The following is a 23,210-nucleotide window of genomic DNA, read 5'->3' on the forward strand; positions in this document are numbered from 1 at the left end:
TTTGTTCAACACTTCTTAATGCTAACATTGTTTCATCTGAAATAATGTAACAAAAAGATTTAAAGTTGAGTTATTCTCGTCAGCTACCATAAAAAGGAGGCAGTGTCTGCAAGGAGTTGCTTTATGGCACATCGTTTTCAGTAAAACAAAACAAAACATTAGTCTTCCATATCAAGGGTAAAATATCTAAACAAAGAAATTTGCTCTGTGTTTCTCAACCAGACATGATATAATGGTGAGAGTACTGAATGGGGAATCAGTGGCCCTATGTTTCAATCTTCAGTATAGTTGTTACAAGCCTTTTCCCACCTCTATTTTTTTTTAATTTCTTTTTTTCTTTTTTTTAAAATTTCTTTATTGATTAAGGTATTACATATGTGTCCTTATACCCCCATTACCCTCCCAACTCCCCCACTCATGCCCTCACCCCCCTGGTGTCTGTGTCCACTGGTTAGGCTTATGTGCATGCATACAAGTCCTTTGGTTGATCTCTCCTCCTTACCCTCACCCTCCCCTACCTTCCCTCGAAGGTCCCACCTCTATTTTTATCTGAGTACGGGTGAGCTGCTAGAAATTGTCAATAGTATGTGAGTAGAAGTTTGTGCCACTTCCCTGCTAAGGTGGCTTTGAAGCAAGTATCTGGTCTCCATGCTTTCTTCCCCTAGCTCCTGGCTGGATGTTGACATCCAGGGTGACCTTAGAGGCCACATGTTGAAGATTGTAGAGACTCTCATCCAGAGTCTCTCAATAGCTACATAAATAATTATCCCTTTCCTCTTACCAATCAGGAACATCCACACTATGTTAAGTCATTGAGATTTTGAGATTTTGTGTTTATAGTAGTTAGTATGTCCCTAATTAAGTTGTTTCACCTCTTTATGTGAATCTCTTTGGGTTGTTATAAGGATTAAATGAGTTAGAACAATGCTGACACATAACAAATGCTCAATAAATATAAGCTATTAATATTATTATGTGCTTTAATGCTAAGTAGTTATGAGTCATTGAATGTGTCTATTTCCCAGGACCTTAATTTCTTCAATTGTAAAATGTAAGGGTCATGATTGATGATTCCTAATTTTCCCTAAATTTGAAATTTTATAATCAGTACAGAGGACACTGAGAGAGAAAAGCATATTTTCTTTATGAAATGTATCCATTAATTTTAAAATAATCTTTGAAGATAAGAAGATTTACAAACCGGGCTGTGTCCGTGAGACTTTCATTCACACCCAAGTGAATGTCTTGTGTGGTAAGAAAACAAGGATGTCCTCCCAAAAGTGCAAAGCCTACAATAAAAGAAAGAGAAAAAATGCATTTTGGAAAAAAAATAAATAAAGTGGGAAACACAATTATTAAGTATTGTCACCATCTCAATTGAAAAGTCAAAATCTTTAAAGCTCTCCAACCTCTCTGGTAGGGAATTCCCAAGCAAAGCACAACAAGGAACGTAGGGAAATTTCAATATAAGCACTGACCTCTCCTTAAGATGTGTGCCTGTTTCTCCATCCTCTTGTGCAAAACCTGGCAGATCAGATATGCTATGTCCCAGGTAGAATCAGAGAACACAAAACACACTAATAATTCTACTTGCTAAGGATCCTGTAATAGAGTCTAACTCCATTTGTGATGTTTCACTGCTACCACTTTTCAGGCCCAGCATCACTTTCCATTGGAGGGTTGAAGCAGAGGGGTTACATAATTGGACTTATGTTGCAAAAATTTGGGTAAGAGTTAATAGATTGGACCAGGCAGGTAGTGGCTGAAATGATGAAAAAGTAATTGGGTTCTTGATATATTTTGAAAGTAGAGCCAGCAATAAGAGAATTTCCAGATTCCTCCACCACCCCATTTCCCCACTTGCTAGCATCTGTACCCACATATTCTGTTTTCCTTCAGAAAACATACATGCATGCACTAGAAGCCATACCCCTTGCCTACTCAAGCATGTTACTCTTCCATTTCTCCCTTACATTATCTACATCTCATTTTCTCACTCATTAATTAAAAAAATGCAAATGTTATCTTGTCCTTATTTCCCCTACTAGATATCTCTTTAATTCTTTCCTCCCTTTGCAGCAAAACTCTTTTTTTCTTTATCTCTTCGGTTCTTCTTTTCTGATTTTCTTCAAACCTATTCCCATAAGGCTTTAGTCTCCCAACACTGCACCAAAGCTTCTCTCACCAAAGTCACCAATTATCTTCACATTGCTACATCTAGTGGCCATTTCTCTCTTGCCATAGCAGCATTTAACAAAATTGTTCACCACCCTGTCCTTGATAAAATTTCTTGCCACACTGTCTGAGATACCATGCCATCTTCCTTTTACACCTACTTGGCCATTGTTCCTTCTCAGTCTCCATTGCTGTTTCCTTTTCTTTTCCTTGACCTCTTCCTTATACAACAACTTTAGAGTCATCCTTAATGTCTCTCTCTTACCCAATACATCAGGAATCTTGTTGGCTCTCCCTTCAATACATACCCAGAATCTACTCCCTCCATTCTTACCACCGTGCCCAAACTTCTATGTACTATCTATATATATAAAAGCCTAAGTGACCGGCCGAGCATTTGACTGTCTGACCAGTAGCTATGACATGCACTGACCACCAGGGGCCAGATGCTCAATGCAGGAGCTGCTGAGCTGTGGTGACTTGGCAGCTGCGGTTCTCAGGTGATGCACCCAGAACCAGAGAGGAGGGAGCCCGATTCCAGGGTGCGTCACCTGAGAACTGCCCTCTTGCAATCTGGGACCCCTCAGGGGATGTCGGAGAGCCGGTTTTGGCCCAATCCCCACAGGCCAGGCCAAGGGACCTCACTGGTGCATGAATCCATGCACTGGGCCTCTAGTAGTTACATATTAACATGTTTCACTGTTTCTATCTTGCCTCCATCCCCACCCCAACACTGTATTCTCAATAGAGATTCTTTTAAAATGCATGTTGGATCATGTCCCTCCTTCATTCAAAACCATCCAAAGTTTCCCCATTTTACTCAGAGTAAAGCCAAAATCCAAATAATGGAATACATGTTTTTCCCCCAGTTCCAGGCACATTTTTCTCCTTTCTGACAACATTTATCACCTTCCACTGATATTGTATTAGCATTCACTTATTGATTGTCTATTATTTATTGTCTGTGTACCCACATGGAGGCAGGGGTTTTCCTTTATTTTGTTCACTGATGTATCACTCTCAAGAATCTAGAATAAATAGTGGTACATAGTAATTGCTCAACAAATACTTGTTGAATGAATGTAGGAGGGATTTTGACTCTGGAAAGAGAACCCATTCTTTTCACTTGCAAACATCTAATTTTGTTAACAGAAAGAACAGAATGTTCTATTATGTGTGAAGTGAGGTAATAGAATGTAGGCACATAAATAAATATGAATACTGCAAATTCATCTAGAAAGTATTTATTGTGTGTCTACTATATGTCTAGCATGGAGATGATTATAATTGAAGATTGGGGACTATGGAGGAACATTTCACACAAAGTTTAAGACCTCAGGGCAGGCCTGCTCCAAGTCACACTCTTATTTTGACTAGAAGTCATTTTGCTGTAATAACTCAGGATTAGTTCATTTTCCTCTGAGGTAGGTGGAGGAAGAGGGGTTATAGAAAGTGTTAAGAAGTAGGAGTCAAAGTCTTCAGCAGTTCTTAAAGAAGATAAAATGGGGGACATTGCCTCTGAGAAGGAATTGCTGAGGAGAGGAGGGCAGAGGGATGGGTCTCTACTCTCTCTTCACCCTACATCAAATATTTTTGAACAAAGTGTTTCTTCTGTTAATATCTTAATTTATGTCTGGGGATATAATAGTAGCTGTTATTTTGCTCAAAAGAATTCATGGCCCTAGCTGGTTTGGCTCAGTGGATAGAGTGTCAGCCTGCAGACTGAAGGGTCCCGGGTTTAATTCCGATCAAGGGCACATACTGGGTTGCAGGCTCAGTCCATCGTGCAGGAGGCAGCCTATCAATGATTCTCTCTCATCATTGATGTTTCTAGCTCTCCCTTCCTCTCTGAAATCATATATATATATATTCATGCACTAAAAATCTGTGGGCTCTGAAGGCTCTTTCTGGTAGAACTAAGGCAGTCATTAACTTCTCTCTGTTCTTCACTTTCCTACATACAGAATAGTATCATGATTTTTATATTGCCACCTTTGTAAAGGTGATGAATTTGAAACAGCTTGGAAAACACCAGCTTCTATTTCACCTTGAAAGTCAAATACCAATGTTAAATAATGAAAAGAGTCATCTCTTAGGATGTCCTGTGATTTTTCTATCAGCTACTGCACTTAACAAGATTAATAAAGGTATCTGTCTATCTGCTCAATTAACTTGCAATAAAATAATATAATCATAAGTAAACAAACAGGAGAATTGCACAGTTTTCCAGGCAGGCATACACAAAGAGTGAGGACTAAATGATCTACAAGTACACACAATGACATTGATACATCTCACTAACATAAATCTGAGCAAAATAAGCCAGATACAAAAGAGCGTATGCTGAATTATTCCACTTATATAATGTTCCCAAACAGGCAAAACTGGTAGAAAACATCTGCAATGTTCAAAGCCAGGATAGTGGTAACCCTAGGATGAGGGAAGTAGTAACTGGAAGGAGATACAAGGGAGGGTTTCTGATTGCTATTAATGTCCTGTTTATATATCTGGGTATTAGTCACAAGGATGTGTTCACTGTAAGAATTCATTGAACTATATGCTTAATGGTTTGTTTACTTTCTATAGGTGCGTTACACTTTAATAAAAAATATTACATGCATGGCTCAGTGGCTGAGCATCAGCCTATGAACCAGGAGGTCTCAGTTCAATTCCCAGTCAGGGCACATGCCCGGGTTGCAGGCTCCATCCCCAGTAGGGGGCGTGCAGGGGGCAGCCGATTAATGATTCTCATCATTGATGTTTCTATCTCTCTCCCTGTCCCATCCTCTCTGAAATAAAAAAGTATATTTTAAAATATTACATGAGCAATTAATATCGCTTAGGTTGAGTGGAAAATGTTATTCTGTCCCCTGGAATAAGTAGAAATACTGCTACATCTCTGCTACTCGGGCTTGTGATGGAATTCTCAAGGATTGTCCTGTGAGGATCACCTCATCCCAGAGGCTGGCATAAATCCAGGGTAGCAACAGGCAGTGTTAAGTACATCCTATTTTCATTCTAAGTACCAAGGCAAAAGGTTTTGATGAAAAATTGCACCAACTGTTATTATGCACATATACATAATAGAAAAGCTCTACCATGTTCTTGGCTGAGGTTTACCATTTCTGTAAGCATTTAAAGCAGCTCCTTACTATGACTGATTCTTCTACTGTTAAGCTTGGCAAAATGCCATATGAAATTAGAACCAAGGGTATTTATTAAGGATAATGATGAATACTCTGTGAACCATAACTTTTTATGGTCTTATGTTCCTTTTCTCATGTATTTGTTCCAACAGTTTATGATTTTGTGCAAGTTTCAGAGCCCTTCTTTATAGAAAGCCTCCATTTAACAAAATGCTTAATGCCACCTGTAGAAATGATTTTACTGGAATAATACATGACTATCATATGTCTAAATTAAATTATATGCTTACAAAATAAATTTGATAATAGCTTCCAATCCTAGGTCTGCTATTTATTAGTTATGTGTCTGTGGGCTATTTGTTGAACCTATTTCAGCCTATGGTCTCACCCCTATAGAGATGTCATGAGGATTAAGTGAGATAATCCACGTAATTAATGTAGAGTACTTGATACAGGGTCTGCACCCAAAAACTTATTAAATACTCTTAGTTTTATTAATAGCTTAACAATCACATCATTATGTGTGATTAATAAAAATTATCTCTTATTCAGGGATATTTGATATTAAAAATAACATTTGAACAGAGAAAAATGGCAGAAAACATCATCAACTAAGAAGAATTAGCTTTAAAAAACTTAAAATTGAGAAACTTTTATGTATTAATTATTTTTATAACTTCAAAAAAGAACACTCCTGTACCAATGATAAAAAATGATAAAATTCTGTCTAACTCATGGAAGACCAGTGTTGAAAGGTAGCAGAATTTGAGAATTACTAACTGGTGCCAGCTTTAAAGAGCAAAATATTTTCATGTTTTCTTTCTATGACTTTAAAGATTAAGTGGTACCTTATATGTTTCCCCTCCTCCTCCTTCCTTCTTTCAGGAGACAATTCAACTGCATTAATAAGAACAGTGAACTCGGCATCTGAATCCTGTTGTGATTTGTATTAATTGAGTGAACTTAGGAAGTCACTTAATCCTTCTAAACTTTATTTTGTTATGTATTTGATAACTTCATTACTGATCATTACAAGACAAGAGTGGCATGAAGTAGATGTTTGCTTCTAAGTTCTAGAAAGCTCTGAGGCTTGTAAGTGGGATAAGGTATTTGAAGAATCAACCAATGTGTACCTCCTTCCTGATCCTATCCATTTGCCCATTTGGGTAGTCATATTATTGATTCAAGGGAAGTCTGATATAACAGAAATGCAAAGAGAAAGAAAAGAGCTAATGTGAAGCTTATAACTTTCAAAATAGATTTTTTGAAACTTAGAACAGAGATAATCATTTGAGAAAAAATAACTTTTTTGACAGCCTTAGATTCCAGCTACAAACAATAGATTTGAAAGAATACATGGAAAATCAGAGGGAGTTATTTTTCCTACTTTATCACTGGGCCCTCAATATTTGGAACTGGAAGGGGAACAGGAGGAGTGAGAGAGAAGCAACAGAAATAGAGATTGATGGGTATTTGAAACTGTGAACTTCTGTCTATTCCCCAGGCCAAGTACTTCAGGTTGGGGAGCATGATGGACATTTCACAATAATTTGGGGAACCCCAGAGCAGAGACACCTGTGTCATGCTTTTAAGACAGAGCTCTAGGAGGCAACAAATGTTATAGAACTCCCTGGCACCCAGCATGAGGAAGGAACAATAGAGTAGAGATAGCCTTGCAGTATCTCTGTGCCCAGTGTAGCGTAGAGAGCTGCCAAGAGGTTGAGAGAGCCAAACTAAGATATATTTCAGGTCTTGTGATCAGAGTGAAGCAAACTCCATAGTGAATGGGAGACAACCAAGGTCCAATGCGAATACACAGGACTTCAGCATGCGTCTTTGATGATGAGTCTTGATGGCCAATGACCAAATATCCATAGTTCTAGATGTCTTGACATTCTCATACTCTCTAGGACTTAACCATGGCTGTAATATAAGGTATAGGAGACACTAAATTGACAAAACAAACCCTGAAATGCCTGAGGATTGTGTAATGTTGCAGACATTAGGTTTCCACCATCTAGCAAAATTGAAACAAATAAGAAAAAGTTCTTTATATATTATAAAAATACACATTTCTTGACCACATGAGTTTGAAGAATGAGAATTTGTGTCCACTTACATTTTGTACTTAACACAAAGTGCTTCTATTTGGGACTTCTACTCAAGTACTCATTGAATTCTTATAGATGAAGCCAATCTTTCTGCATAAAGCTTCTATGATAATTGGAAAGGGCATTTAGAGGCTTGCACTGATACTCCCAGAGACAGTATTTCCCCTTTATGGTTGCCAAAGAGAAAACAGATCCCCCTCTCCACCCTGAGCTACTCCTTCCTCCCAGGTCCTCACTCTCTGGCCCCTTCTTCAACAGAAGGGTGAGTTTGTTGGTGGACTCACCTGTTTCTGTGGACAATCTTGTTCGAGTACTTCTTTTTTCAAAAATCATGCCTAAAGACTTCCCTTGTAATAAAGGCAAATACTGAAAATCAAGGACAAGAATATAATTAAGATGAAAAATATATTTATATCCAATATCAAGGATTATATTTCAAAACTTATTATTTACATTGTCAAAAATGTAGAACAATCAATCACTACTTCCAAATAAGTATTCAAAATGTTATTTAAAAAGTGAATTTAAAATGGGTTTTTTGCCTTTTCTATACAAATGGGTGAAGGGAATAGGAACTCCTAAAGATTACTGACATAATTACAAAGTATTATTATTTGTTTTGGGTTCAATCTGAATACTTGTTTCAAAGTATGTTAGTATTTCACCTTGGGGCCATCTTCTTACTTAAATCCATGGAAATCCCCATCAGTGTTCAATGACCTTGAAGATGCTTGGTTTGGAAATGTTTTCTCAGCTAGGAACATGTTACCCTGTTACAACATGGAGCAGTAAGACTCCTAAAGGTGAAGCCTCAGACTGTCTGCTACACTCATTACGCATCCTTGTGGGAGTGCAAGGGCTTTGTTTCTGAAAGTCCTGTGGAAACAATTTGGAGAGTTTGGTGTGGGGTGGGGCTCTTCCTCCTTCCTCTTCTATAGATGGACTTTCCCGATAGGATGAGCTCTGGAACAAATAGATTCCTGCCAGCTAAACATCCTCACACACAATGTAAAGAACAAAGGCCTAGGATTGGGGCGGGAGGGGGGAGGGACGGTTCTCCTTATTTCAGATCTTCCATAGGAATAGCATCCCATAACAGTTGGAGTCACTCTGTTTTCAGTTTGTTTTTAAGGAACTTGTAGAGCTAGTGAACTAGATAAGAAAATCAGGGTTGTGTAAAACTTTTTCAACCTGAAACCACCTCTTTATAAAAGCTTTTACCCAAATTTGGAATACGAAAATGCTTTCACAATTAAGCAGTCTAAATGAAGCTACTGCATTAATTAAGCATGTGCAAACATAAATTGCTCAAAATGCAGAATAATGATTACAGCTAAGCACCATATCTCATTTTCCCCCTACTTGGTAAACATTTGTTTCTTTGCCAATCTAAAATTTTAAAGCATTGTCACATCAACTGTAAATTTTTGACATCCTAATGATCATATATCTGATATGCATTCGCAATTGAAATTTTTGGCTAGAAAAATAATATATCATCCTTATTTTTAACTTGATAGAAAACACAGAGAAAAGAAAGGAGGCATGAAAATAAAATCTTTCTGAAGAATGATTCTTTAGGTTGTGATCCAGTTAATAATGGATTTCAACATTCCACATGAAAGAAGTGCAATGACTTGTCATTGAATAACTGATTTTTATGCCTTTTATGCGCCTGTACACTCAGTAATCAATTACCTTGACTGTGTGGTTTCATTACTTGCTACTGTTTAGGAATTTTAATGTGTTTTCCTTTCCCTCTTTCTTTGTAAGGCTGTTTTTACAAAATCTGATAGGTAGCAATGGAAGGTAAGATAAAAATGCTACATACCTCTCCTTTCTGTTTTATCCTAAACTTCAGATCCGCTGATAGCCATAGCATATACTTAATTTCTTCTCCTGTAAAGTTCTTTAGAGTGAGAAGGTCACGACCCTTCAGCTGTACTTTATTTTGTAATGGTTGTCCACATCTACAAAAGAAAAAAAAAAATATATATATATATATAGAGAGAGAGAGAGAGAGAGAGAGAGAGAAAGAGAGAGAGAGAGAGAGAGAGAGAGAGAGAGAGGCCAGATTATTATGCGTTCAGAGATCATAATAATCTGGCCACTCAGTGTGTGTGTGTGTGTGTGTGTGTGTGTATGTGTGTGTATATATATATATATATATATATATATATATATATATATGAAAAAAAAAAACACGTGTCCTGTAGTGACTCATTGTTTTATTATTGAAACAAAATAGTAAATCACATGTAACCTCATGTGTCTCTGCAAAGTGCTAATGCATTGAAGTTGATATGGCTGTGGTTGGCATTTTAGATACTCTGTATTTTGATTGTTGAGAGAAAAGAATTTGAAGAAAGAAATTGAATTCTGTTTTGGCATTGATAAAGCTGTTTTTTTTTGTAGTTTTTTTAAATTTATCTTTATTGTTGAAAGTATTACAGATGTCCCCTTCCCCCCCACCCCATTAATCCCTTCTAGATCTCACTCCCCTCAGGCCTTCACCACAGTATTTGTGTCTATGGGTTATGCATACAAGTTCTTTGGTTAATTGCTCCCCATCCACCTCCCACCTCCACCTTCCCACTGAGATCTGTCAGTCTATTGCATGCTTTATGTCTCTGGACCTATTTTGTTCAACAGTTTATGTTGTTCATTAGATTCCATATATGAGTGAGATCATGGGATACTTGTCTTTCTCTGAATGGCTTATATTGCAAATAGCCACACGAGTGGCTTTGCCACTTACTAGTTGTGCAACTTTGGGCAAGTTACTTAATCTCTCCCTTATAGGGTGAAATGATTTAATACATGGAAATCATACAATGTCTGGCATATAATAAGCATTTGATAAATTTTAGCTATTATTTTTAAAATCATTAGATTCTACAATCAGAATTTTTAGTATACTAGTACATTCAACAGAAAACAATGTCATTCTTTTTTTCCCTACTGCCCTTTGAATGAATCTATTGTTAGAGATTTGTTCTTTTTACTTGTCCCTGGTCAAATACAACGGATCCTGTGACTTTTGCAGTAACTTTTTTTTGTGGGGGAGGGGGAGTCATCTACTTGCTTTATTCTCTCAAAGTGTCTCAGTAAAATGATGTATAATAATAAAATGATTTTTTTAACTTTAAGAAATGTACTACAGGTTAATACCTTTTGCCTTCCAGCTCATGCCTAATTCAAGCTGGCCTCCTCTATAGGTGGAAGAGGGACCATAAGCTGTTTCCTCTGATTCCCTGCCTTCAGTTTATTCATGTAAAGCCAAGGGAAGGTGAGGAGTTAAGGGTGAGGCAAACTCTGGTTGTGTTCTAGCAATCTAGCATTGGTATATGTGCTTGAGGCTGACTTTTTCTCTCATTGGGCGCTTTACAGGGTCCTTTGGGGAACTCTCTCATCACTGGGAATTTCTCACAGCTGTTCTTAATGGCAGACAATTACATCTCTTCTGTCATCCAAGAGACCACCTCCAGACTCTTTTTGCTGACATTTCCACACCCCTTGAGCAGGTCTCTTGATTGTGATGTGAAACAATATCATGATAGGTCTCTTTCTCATTCCATATTGGTTCATGGGAAGCCCTTCATATTCTTTGCTCTTACAAGAGTCAGGTCCATCCCAGAATAGACTCCTCTCTTGCTCTGCCATAAAAACAGCTAGTCATCAGTCCCTCTTACTTTATGTTTCCCAGGTATGGGCCTGAGGTGTACTAATTGTAATTGTCTGCCAGAAACTGAGACAGAAAGAGTACTATTTTAATATTCTGTTACATTTTGATGACAATTTTTTATTTGAGATGATCAGTATATAAAATGGACAGCATTTATTCTTTCAGTATCCCCAGTGTTATCCCTAATCAACAATAATTACTATTATATACCATTAGAAATTATGAGTAACCAAGGGCAAAATGTGGTTTACCACATGTATTAAACATTAATTTTATTAGGAGTAGAACAACTGTGACAAAATTATCGTGCTTAAATTCCAGCCTAAGAAGAAACCTGGGGCTACTTGAGATAAAGAGTAAATACTATGGTGGGATTTATGTATGTCTTTTTTCATTGATGGTGATAGATAGGAAAATCATAAATTCACTCAATTTGTTGTTTCTACTACATGATGTCATATAACTTAGACAAATGAATATTTCACTAAACATTCAATTTTCTGGCAGACTTAATTTAATTCGTTCATTTAGTGTTAAGTAGGTGAGTAGACTTTTTTCAGTTGACTTTTTGTGAGATTAAGCACTTCAAAGCTTCTAGTTATTAAAGAAAGGAACATCCATAATGATGATTTGTGAGTTAGTTGGCTAAATCGTTGATTGATTGACTTAATAGAAGATACTAATGACATATTCAACTCCAATAGAAAGTAGTGTTTTCCACTTATATGTGAATCAAAATTTTGGTTAACATTCCTATTTCAAAGATGTACCTTTTTAGTCAACTTTTAAAATATGTGATTCATATATTCTTCAACTAGAAATTTCTTTAATGTAGCAATCCTTGATTTTTTATTACAGATCCCTAATATTAAAATATTTTAAATGGATCTACAATATGTATTAGTTTATTTATAATATATGTGTTAGTATCCTAATAGATTATGCATATAACAAAACATAAAGAAAAATAAATTAAAAATTTAGACTAAGAAGAACCCAATATTTAAAAAATAAATTATTAATATAAAAAATATTTTGCTGGCTAGCAATTTGTTATTTAAGATGATCAGTATATAAAATGGACAGCATTTATTCTTTCAGTATTCCCAGTGTTATCTCTAATTAACAATAATTAGTACTGTATACCATTAGAAATTATGAATAACCAAGCGAAAAATAAAGTTTCTAGAATAGACTTTCATTTTCTTCCTTATACTGGAACCCTAGTAAAAAGCTTACAAAACTATGTTCAAGATCTGGACAATAGTAGTCAGCAATTTGATAACTTTAAAAACATGTCATTAGGCAGGAAATTTTGGGTTTTTGCATATGTATTTTGATTATATGCTTGGTTCTGATTATATCAATTAGTGATAATATTAAGTAATACATATAATATGCAATTACTGATATTGTTCAGAAGTAAACCATTTAACTGATATTTATGCTTTTTTCAGGGTCAATTGTATTTGTTTTCTGAGGAGCTGTAAACAGGTTTAACATTTAGGGCAGTTTTGAAAATATTTTTTTCTTCTGGAATAAGGCCCAAGCAACATAAAGTCACAGAAGATAAACTCTTTTTACTCTGTGTCTTACAATAATACATTAATATTCCTTGGCTTGACACTTCTTCCAATATTATTTTAAAAGGGGGAAAAACTTTGCTGGAAAACCCCAAGATTCAAGGAATTTGGAAAATATCACTATAGCTGTTGAGCTCAGATCTATCAACAATAGGAAAAACAACCCATGAGCTAATTTTGAGGCCTTATTTTTTGCCTAGAGCTCAAGTAATAAACTCCTGAATATTTTTTATTTTTACTTCATGCAGGAAATATTTCACAACATATGTCCAGGTGATTTTTGAGAGTACATTTATTAAAGCTGGGGACAGTGAAGCTGGGGACAGAAGCAACAGGGGAGAGCCTAAGTGGGGCTGGCTGAAATGCAATGGGAAAGAAGTAAGCCTAGGCGCAGCTGCAGTCAGCTCACTGGGAAGTCAGAGAAAAGGGGTTCAGGGTGTTAGCCTGGGATGAGCTGCTGCTGCCCATTGCTCCCCTGGTTGCAAGACTTGTGTGGGCCCTTAGAGTTTAGGAGAAAGAAAATTTACTCAAAAAGGAGTTTTGAGCCCTAGCCGGTTTGGCTCAGTGGATAGAGCGTCGGCCTGCAAACTGAAAGGTCCCAGGTTCGATTCCAGTCAAGGGCACATGCCTGGGTTGTGGGCTCGATCCCCAGTGGGGGACTTGCATAACTAAATACAGGCAGCCAATCCATGATTCTCTCTCATCATGGATGTTTCTATCTCTCTCTCCCTCTTCCTTCCTCTCTGAAATCAATAAAAATATATTTTTTATAAAAAGAAGATTTGAGTAGGTGTGGCACAAGGAGGGCATGGCAACTCCTGTTTATTTTGGAGCCCACAAAGCTATGTCTCCAAACTGCTACACTTAAGGGATTCAATATCCTACCCTAATCTCAACCCCTTTAGGGTTTTGTGGTATCTACTTTCTTCTAAATAATAACAGGACTAGGACATGGAGAGAAACCAAGATGGCAGCATAGGTAAGCACCTAAACTGCTGCCCCGCACAACAATTTCAAAACTACAACTAAAAGACAGAACGGACACCATCCAGAACCACAGGAAAGCTGGCTGAGTGGAAATTCTACAACTAGAAGGAAAGAGGAAAGCTCACGGAGAAGGAGCGGCAAAGGGCTGAGGTACGGAGACGCGCACGTAGAGAGGAAGGGTGGCGGAGTGCCTGGCTGGCTTTCTCTGGCGGGAGGGGGAAAGAAGCCCCCAACTGCACTGAACCCCAGTTCCGACTGCACTGAACCTCAGTTCCGGGTGAAACCCTGTGGGCCCAGGCTCATACAGGGGGAGTTTGGACTGTCAGGTAGAGAGAAAGGCACACAGAGACTTGGAGACTCAGGGCAGCCGAGGCGGCAGGGGTCTGAAGGCACGAGTGCGCACAAAGACTGACTGAGGAGGTTACCACAGGCTTTCCCTAGCGGAAGGGAGTGGGAAGCTCCTGACTGCACTGAACCCCAGTTCCGACTGCACTGAACCACATTTCCAGGCGAGCCCCTGGGGACCCACGCTCTTACGGGGGAAATCTGGACTGTCAGGCGGAAACTCGGGAACTGCAGAAAGCACAGGTCTGGAGACTCACGCGCGTGCGCAAGGGCAGGGCTGACGGGAAGCCAAGACTGTCTGCCCCGCCCTGAGACTCTGACCCTTTCAAGCTGAGCACAGAGGCTTTTGCAATCTGGCAAGGCTAATCCTATAAGGCTGTCTCCAGCACCAAAAATCTCCCAGCGTAGACACAGCTGATTCTCACAGTCAACTGGCCTGCAGGTCAATTCCTCCCAGTGATACCAACAATCAAGACTTAACTACAACAAGGCTGTACACACAGTCCACAAAGGGGTGCACCAAGAGTGTCCACCTCAGGTTAACTGGGGAGGCCGACCCACTGGGCCATATAGGAAACCTAGCACACAAAGCCACCCTACCAACTCAGGGAAGCAGTGAAAAATGGGGAGATGAAGAAACAGATCACAAACGAAAGAAATGGAGGAAAACAAACAACTGGCTATAGAATTCAAAACCACGGTTATAAGGCTTTTCAAGAATATCCTAGAAAAGGCCAATAAATATAATGAGACCCTCGAAGATATGAAAAAGGACCAACTAGAAATTAAACATACACTGACTGAAATAAAAAATATTATACAGAGACCCAACAGCAGACTAGAGGAACGCAAGAATCAAGTCAAAGATTTGAAATACAAAGAAGCAAAAAACACTCAACTGGAAAAGCAAAAAAAAAAAAGAAAAAAGAATCCAAAAAGTTGAAGATAGTGTAAGAAGCCTCTGGGACAACTTCAAGCGTACCAACATCAGAATTATGGGGGTGCCAGAACAAGAGAGAGAGCAAGATACTGAAAACCTATTTGAAGAAATAATGACCAAAAACTTCCCCCACCTGGTGAAAGAAATAGACTTACAAGTCCAGGAAGCACACAGAACCCCAAACAAAAGGAATCCAAAGAGGACCACACCAAGACACATCATAATTAAAATGCCAAGAGCAAAAGACAAAGAGAGAATATTAAAAGCAGCAAGAGAAAAACAGTTAGTTACCTACAAGGGAGCACCCATACGATTGTCAGCTGATTTCTCAACAGAAACTATGCAGGCCAGATGGGAGTGGCAAGAAATATTCAAAGTGATGAACAACAAGAACCTACAACCAAGATTACTCTACCCAGCAAAGCTATCATTCAGAATTGAAGGGCAGATAAAGAGCTTCACAGATAAGAAAAAGCTAAAGGAGTTCATCACCACCAAACCAGTATTATATGAAATGCTGAAAGGTATTCTTTAAGAAGAGGAAGAAGAAAAAAGTGAAGAGAAAAATTATGAACAACAAATACATATCTATCAACAAGTGAACCTAAAAATCAAGTGAATTGAAAACCCAAGGAACAGAATAATCTGGTGAATATAATAGAATCAGGGGCATAGAAAGGGAGTGGACTGATAATTCTCAGGGGGAAAGTGGTATAGGGGGTGCAGGAAGAGACTGGACAAAAATCGTACTTATGGATGAGGATAGTGTGGGGGGAGGTAAGGGCAAAGGGTGGGGTGGGAACCGGGTGGAGGGGAGCTATGGGGGGAAAAAGGAGAAACAATTGTAATAATCTGAACAATAAAGATTTATTAAATTAAAAAAATAAATAAATAAAAATAAATAAATAATAACAGGACTACATGTTTCATTTAAGAAAATATTATAGATCTTAGAATTGTTGTTGAATCACAGAAAAAAAGGAATTAGAAATGAAAATTTTGTAGGGAACTATTTTCTCCACTTTTCATGCAAGGAAATCAGAAAATAATGGTGAAAGAGGAGGTCCAACAACAACTTTAACTGCTTCAAAAAACATCCAACTTCCAGCTCTTACTACCCAAACAGAAGACAAATTGGGATTTTTCTCAAATTTGTCCTTACACACTTCAAGAAGTTTCTAAATTAGAGGTGTGGTTAGAGTTCAGTTTAGTGTTAAGGTTAATGTTCTGCTATTGAGATCACATTATAAGAAGCTGCTCTTTTTATTTCTGCATTGACAGATTTGAACCTAAAAGTAGAAAGAAGACACAAACATCCTGCTTAAATCTTCCTTTTTGTCCAGATCTTTCATTTTCAAATTTATATAGCAACAGAAACTGTATTTCAAATTATTTTTCTTAGACCACAAGTGATCAGAAGAATACCTTTTTTGTGACTCCAGTCACTGATAATGTTGTCCTCACTTTGTTTCCCTGGATTGTACCTCCAATAAATGTTAGCAGATAAGCTTTTTTAAAAATACAGACAGTTCTGGCTTTAAACTTTAGTGTGGGACTGTAAATAACCATTAAATCTGAATAATCAATGGGAAAAAATCACAATTATTTTGTGACTTTAAAAATTTTGTCAAAACATTTAAAAGTTTCTTATTGTCAGTATAAATATATGGGAAAATTAAAAAGATAGTAAAACTGATATATATTTAGTACACTGTGATTTAAAACAGGAACATTGAGAATTATAGTGTTTTATTTCTTTGTAAAAACTGTCAAGAGTAGTTTGAATAGTGTATGCCATATTGTTATTAGATAACTTAAGATACTGAGCAAGCATACTTTTTATGCTTTGGTGAATTATCGCATCCCTTCTAAGTTTGAATCAACTTCCAACATTTTATCCTTTGTATTTTCAATATTGTGAAATATCTCTGAGAATTCCTTTAATGTGAAGTGTTGTGCTGGTGACACTTCCTCTGGAAGATCTTCATACCTTTTGCCACAAATGCTTTCCTCATTTATGTCAATAAGTTTGTCTTCACTGAGTTCCTCTGGCACATATGTAAAGATTCTCAAACAGTAGCAGGGTCAATAATCCCACAGTTACCTATTTCTTTCATAAATACATTAACATTTGATTCAAATTTAACTGCCAGTGCTATTTTTACTAGTATATGCCTGCTGCACTTTCACCATTGTCAGACAATTCCCTCTTTCATTTATCCATTTTTATAAAATGTCCCATGGGTTTATCACTGGGAGAAAAGAAGGTAGCACAACTATGTTTTCTATTGTCTGTATGTGAACTGAACAACATGCACAGTGAGCATTCACCAACAGAGTTTAAAAGAAGGGATATGATTGTTCACTGATCATGATGTACATCTGTTATGGACATAGTGATTTGTGAACTGAAGAGCTAACAATGAAGTTTTTACGCAACTACTCACAATTAATATACCATGACAACTGAAATTTGAACTGTATGCTTGGAAGACTGGACTTACATAACTAACCTGTGGTGATTGAAATTCCTGCATATTGGGACCATGCAAAGGAAAGACTGTCTGCACTCCTAATGCTTTCACATTGTAAGATTATTATATATCATTCCTTCTGTCCAGAACACTGTCCTCTGAGTTCTCAAGACTGGCTTTTTCTTTTTCTTAGGCTGGAGGCTTAAATACCATCTCCTATACAATCCTTCCCTGACTGTACTAAGTAGTTTCCACTTTGCCTTCATTTTGTTCATAACACTGCTCACAATTTTAATATATATTTATGCTTCTGTTTATTGCTTACTTTTTATCTTTCCATTGAATTACATGATCCATGATATCAGGGATCCTGCCTGTTTTATTCATTAATATTTATGCAATGCTTATTGAAATGACTGGGATGAATTTAGAGATTTGTCATGACGGATTTTCAATGCCCTGACCCAAGATCTGATGACAAAAAAAGAACAACAATACCCCCAAACAGAATTAATGTTGAGGTAAGAGCAAATATGGGCTGTGGCCTAGGCCTAAGAGTCTTGAAAGAGAATTTATTTTCTAAAGTTGAAATCCCCTAGGGCTCAAAAACTCCAGTACAGCCAAAACCGGTTTGGCTCAGTGGATAGAGCGTCGGCCTACGGACTGAAGGGTCCCAGGTTCAATTCCGGTCAAGGGCACGTAACTTGGTTGCAGGCACATCCCCAGTGGGAGGTGTGCAGGAGGCAGCTGATCGATGTTTCTCTCTCATCGATGTTTCTAACTCTCTATCCCTCTTCCTTCCTCTCTGTGGAAAATCAATAAAATATATATATATATAAAAAAAAAACTCCAGTACAGTTTTTGTAGTCCTGGGGATAATGGTTAGACATAAGAATGTGAAACAAATTTATAACCTTGTATCCCAAGCAGAACAGTCTGAGTCAAGTGCAAAAACTTGGAAAACTGATGAGAGGACATGATGGAACAAGTTTTTATCTATGGTAGCATGAGGGCCAAATCCAAAGTACTGTGATAGTGAACTATATGGGTATTTGGTTCCCTCTCTCCTCTAACCCCTTTTGGACAGAATAAGTCCCCAGGATTCTTGAAGACAAAAGGGGTGGAGAAGTAGATGCATCATACTGGCATGTGAGTGCTTCAGTGGTCAACTGGAATTTTTTTTTTTTACATTGCGCCTCAACTGATAAAAGGGGTCATACTATTTACACATTTGAACAATCATTAGAGTAGTTACCACCTTTCTCAATTCTATCTAAGAGGTGGGGCAGGAAATGTTTGCTTGGGGAAAAGAGCTGTTTTTCATAGATATCAAGAGCTAACCAGGAAAATTTATCACTGGAAGGAAAGCAAACACAATGGTTCAAGTTTAAATTTCTATCCTGTTTACTATCTCCTCATAGCACCCTTGCCTTGGCTCCAAAATGAGACTGCCACACCTCTTTCCTAAGCTACTTAAAAAATTAGAGAAAAGTAGAAGAGCTCCACAGTTGTACCATGCTAAAATGCCTCTGCCACAGGCCACTTTTTTCCTACTCCGCATCAAGCAGTTCTTGCTTTCTGGTGATAAACACACACTTGAATTAGCCAGTTAAAACCACTGGCTTAAATGGCATAGAGACTCCATGCTGAAGTTGGAGGCAGCCTAGTCTGGTTCAGGAGCACCCAGACCAGGGCCGGAATCACTATTTTATTGTTCCCATAAAATATATGGTGTCCTTGTACTTAAATGTGTCTCCTTAGTAAACCAGACCTAAACCACATGCATGTTTAAGCCAATACATAATAGGGAGGATGCAATATTGGAGAAAACAATGGGAACATGTACAGATTTCCATCAAAACTGCCATTGTCATCGCAGCCAGGCAGAATTTTGAAAAAGGCAAGACAGTTTCTTACATTAATTTTATCCTTTGAAAAGATAATTATAGATATTTTTCAACCCCAAATCACTGAATGCGTAAGAAGTTAAGCCAAGGTAATAGATCCTTGTGTTAGCTTTAACCAAATACCTTCCCAGCTAGAAAATGGAGGAGTGTTTTCTTATTGGAAGAATGAACATTTTATTGCTAGTCTACATTTTTCCAATTCTGGTAAATTGTTTGAAACATGGGGGAAGACCTGGATGTGTTCCCCTGTATAATTGTATTTTGTTGGAAGGAAAAGGGCTTCATTCAAGTAAAATGTGGTCAGTCAGAAACAGATTTTGCCAGGGTAGGAAAAAATTCAGTGTTAAATGATATTTTGATCACTGTGGAGACTTTAAGATAAAGACTAGCTTTTGGAAGCATAAGAGAGGACCAATGGCCCCTATGGCTGAAATTTTGGTATTACTTTAACATTACAGATTGATACAAAAATTAAGGCATATTTTATTTAGTTTTTGTTGTTGTTATTGTTGCTGTTACTGAGATATTTCTGGCTATACCTAAAAAAAAAAGGATGTTATGCAAGAGTACATTGGCCAACTTGATCAATTTAGAAGGATCAAAGTAATCATAGCAGTGGAATGAATAGAGCAGAGATTTTAAATATTTAAATTCTAGTTCTAGTTCAACTATGACCTTAGGAAGATAATTTCCCAACTTTGACCTCAATTTCTCATCTGAAAAAATTAAGAAAATGTACTAAAAGTCAGTAATCCTTTGTGTTTTTGTCTTCCACAATATTAATGAAGTTAGTTCATAAAGAGAAGATTTGCCATGGGCTATATTGGAGTCATTGAATTCTCAGTGGTCTAAATTTAATTCTATCCCTTTCTTTCTATCTCTAGAAGACATTACAGTATATGCAAAGAAGAGTGACTTTATTTTCACAAAACTCTTGAATCTGATCCTACTAATTTGAAAAACATGGATTATTTCTAAATTCCTTTATTATTAACAATAATAATTTAACAAAAAATTACTTGAAACCTTTCTTACTGTCGCCATGTACTCACTTGTGATATAAATTACTATTGGTAATTGGTGACTAGGTGGTTTCTAAAATACCTTAGATTGTCAGCATTCTAAAATGTTGTGATATTTTCCTCATCTGAAAATTAAAGAGTGAGATGATGGTTAGCTTTTTGCAGACCTACTATTAAAGGACTGGAAATACAAAACTGTGAAAAATCTATGGTTGCCTCTACTTCTTTTATCTTAGTTAAATTACTATATTATTAAAACTAGAAAACTAGAAATAAAACCCAAATTCTACTGTTGACTAAGAGAAACATGATCTCATTCCATTCCTGGTTTCATGCTTTATACCTATAGTTTTCTGAAGTCAGGAAATATGTTTTTAAATAGCCATTCATTTTTAGTTATGACAGAAAATGTGAATAATTAAAGGGGACTATTTTATCTCCTCTACATAAAAACATGAATGGACTGTAATTGCTTCAACTGTGTCCATGTGTGTATAGATGGGCATTAGTGTTGGATGAAAGGAACATAATGATTTATGTAAGCCCGTAGAGAGGTCTGGAATGAAATACCTGAAAACCAGTCACCTCCAGCTCCAATCCATAACCTCTATAGAATCAGGTGGCTTAGCTCAATATTCTCTGAAGATATTTCTATTTGTGAGATAAAATTGAACTGCACTTACAAATTTGTCTTCTCTGATAGAGAGATTTTTTAGTGGTTTCTTTAAACGATGTAAGTGGTTTCCTTAATAGGACACTGTCTATTATCCAAACACAGCCAGGCTCTAGAGCCTTGTTTTTGAGATGAAAAGCCTATGGATTGGGTGTTTTCAGCAGTCGTGGTATCTGATCCTATTGATTTTGTAAAAAAAATAATAATAATTGACTAAAAATGATTGATCCAGGTGCCAGTGTGGATAAATAATAGCTCACTTAAGCTATTATTTTGTCATGTCTATAGTGACATAGCAGCTCACTTCAAAACTGTGCAGTCTCTATTTTGTGGCATTGCCAAACCCTAACTCCATATTTCCTATTACTCTCTAGTGGTAAACTCACATGGTAGGTTTTATAACAAGGACTTTACACTTTTCCCAAGAGAGATGGGTGAGGGGGGGGTTGGAATATTTTAGAATATTAGTAAATATCAAAAAGCCCAAATATTTTGAAGAGGTTTTACAAAAATGTAACCTGTGGTAATTATTTTTAATGAATATATTTCATCCTTTTATTTTTAATTTTTTTTTTAAATTCTCACCTCAGGATATTTTTCCATTGATTTTTAGAAAGAGTGGAAGGGAAGGGGAGAGACAGAGAGAAAGAGCAACATGAATGTGAGAGAGACACACTGATTAGTTGCCTCCTGCACACACCCCAGCCAGGGCCAGGGATTGAGCCTGCAACCCAGGTACCTGTCCTTGACTGGAATCGAACCTGGGACCCTTCAGTATGAGGGCTGATGCTCTATCCACTGAGCAAAACTGGCCAGGGCATTAAAAATCTTACTGCACTTTTCAAAGGAGAATATACGTTTAAGTTCCAAACTTTGGTTATTCATTCAGTTGATTGCCTTCAGATCAGTGATGATTCTTTGTTCAAAAGAGTGGAATAAAATTTCATCACATTTTTATGTGATGTAACTCAGTGAGATGGAATAATAAAATAATGGACATTTATCATTTTACAGTTTTCTCACTGGTTATCAGTAGATTATGACTTCATGTGTCTGGAATGAAATATCTTATTTACCTTATTTACCACTGTATCTCTAGCACCTTGCCTGTTGCACAAAGTAAGTGCTCAATACATATTTAGTAAATGAATGAACTACTCTGTGGTAGAAGCAGAACAGATATTCTTTTTCCCATTTTATAAGTGAATTGACATCACAGAAACATTTAGTCACTTGCTCAAGTTTATATAACCAACAAGTGGTGGTGCCAGGCCTTGAACCTAGTTCTTGAGACCCAAAAACCTGAGCTTTCCTTCAGATTCTTGTATATATGGTATAATTCTGATACTAACTGATAAACCCCATAATCTCTCTGGACTTCATTTACTTTATCTATATATTAAGAGAAGGCATTATTCTGTGGCTCTGAGGTCCCACTTAGTTCTAATACTATGAACTTAATTTACAATATAATTTACAATCACATTCTATCTTCTGAGAGTTTTATATTCACCAAAGAAGTGATGAAGTCCAGAGAGCTCAGAACTGTGAGGTGACCCAGGGAAGGGAAGCCAAGGGCCACTATCACAGGCTCACTTCCTAACAGTGGGAAGAAACTTCAGACTAGACGCTTACTCCTTTAAGAAGTCATTAAATTTGTTTTAAGGTTGGTTTAGGTTGTAAAGAGGCCCTGGGGAAATTCTGTCTGATTGTTAACGTGTTATAGATACTCTAGAAACTTTCTGGCAACCAAGTCCACATTTGATGACCTTACTTACACAGCTAGCTCAACACCCTTGTACCCTTCCCCACCATTTTCCACCTTGTGCTCCATGGCTGTAAGCTGGATGTAGCTTTTATAATGAATCCAGTGGAGACAGCCTCCTTTGCACATGCTACCAAGAATTTCAGGAATAGATATCAAACTTGGATTTTATTTTTAAAAGAATTATTCTCCTCATCACACATAAAGCTCCTTTACAGCAGCTTTGTAAATATTAATCTAGTTGCAATTTGGAGTCTGTTCTTTTAAAGAAGTGATTAATCCCCATGTACTAGACTGATTTATTGTTTTCAAGCAAACCCAAATACAAACTGAAGGCCCTATGTAAATTAGTTCCTCTAATTTTCCTCAGCCAGTTGTTCATTTAGAATGTACACAA

General features: G+C 37.2%; 1 protein-coding gene across 1 annotated transcript in view; it reads right to left on the reverse strand.

Moving 5' to 3' along the window:
* The window catches only part of OTC (ornithine transcarbamylase), a 62,473-nt gene that overhangs the window by 38,760 nt on the left and 503 nt on the right, over positions 1 to 23,210 (reverse strand). The window contains exons 2-4 of the mRNA XM_080652331.1: positions 9,264 to 9,402; positions 7,717 to 7,798; positions 1,202 to 1,289 (exon numbers count right to left, since the gene is read on the reverse strand). Of these exons, the coding sequence (XP_080508457.1) occupies positions 1,202 to 1,289; positions 7,717 to 7,798; positions 9,264 to 9,402 (309 nt within the window). The remainder of the gene's footprint in view (positions 1 to 1,201; positions 1,290 to 7,716; positions 7,799 to 9,263; positions 9,403 to 23,210) is intronic.

The sequence above is a fragment of the Plecotus auritus genome (genome assembly GCF_963455305.1).
Source record: "Plecotus auritus genome assembly, chromosome: X".
NCBI classification, from domain to species: domain Eukaryota; kingdom Metazoa; phylum Chordata; class Mammalia; order Chiroptera; family Vespertilionidae; genus Plecotus; species Plecotus auritus.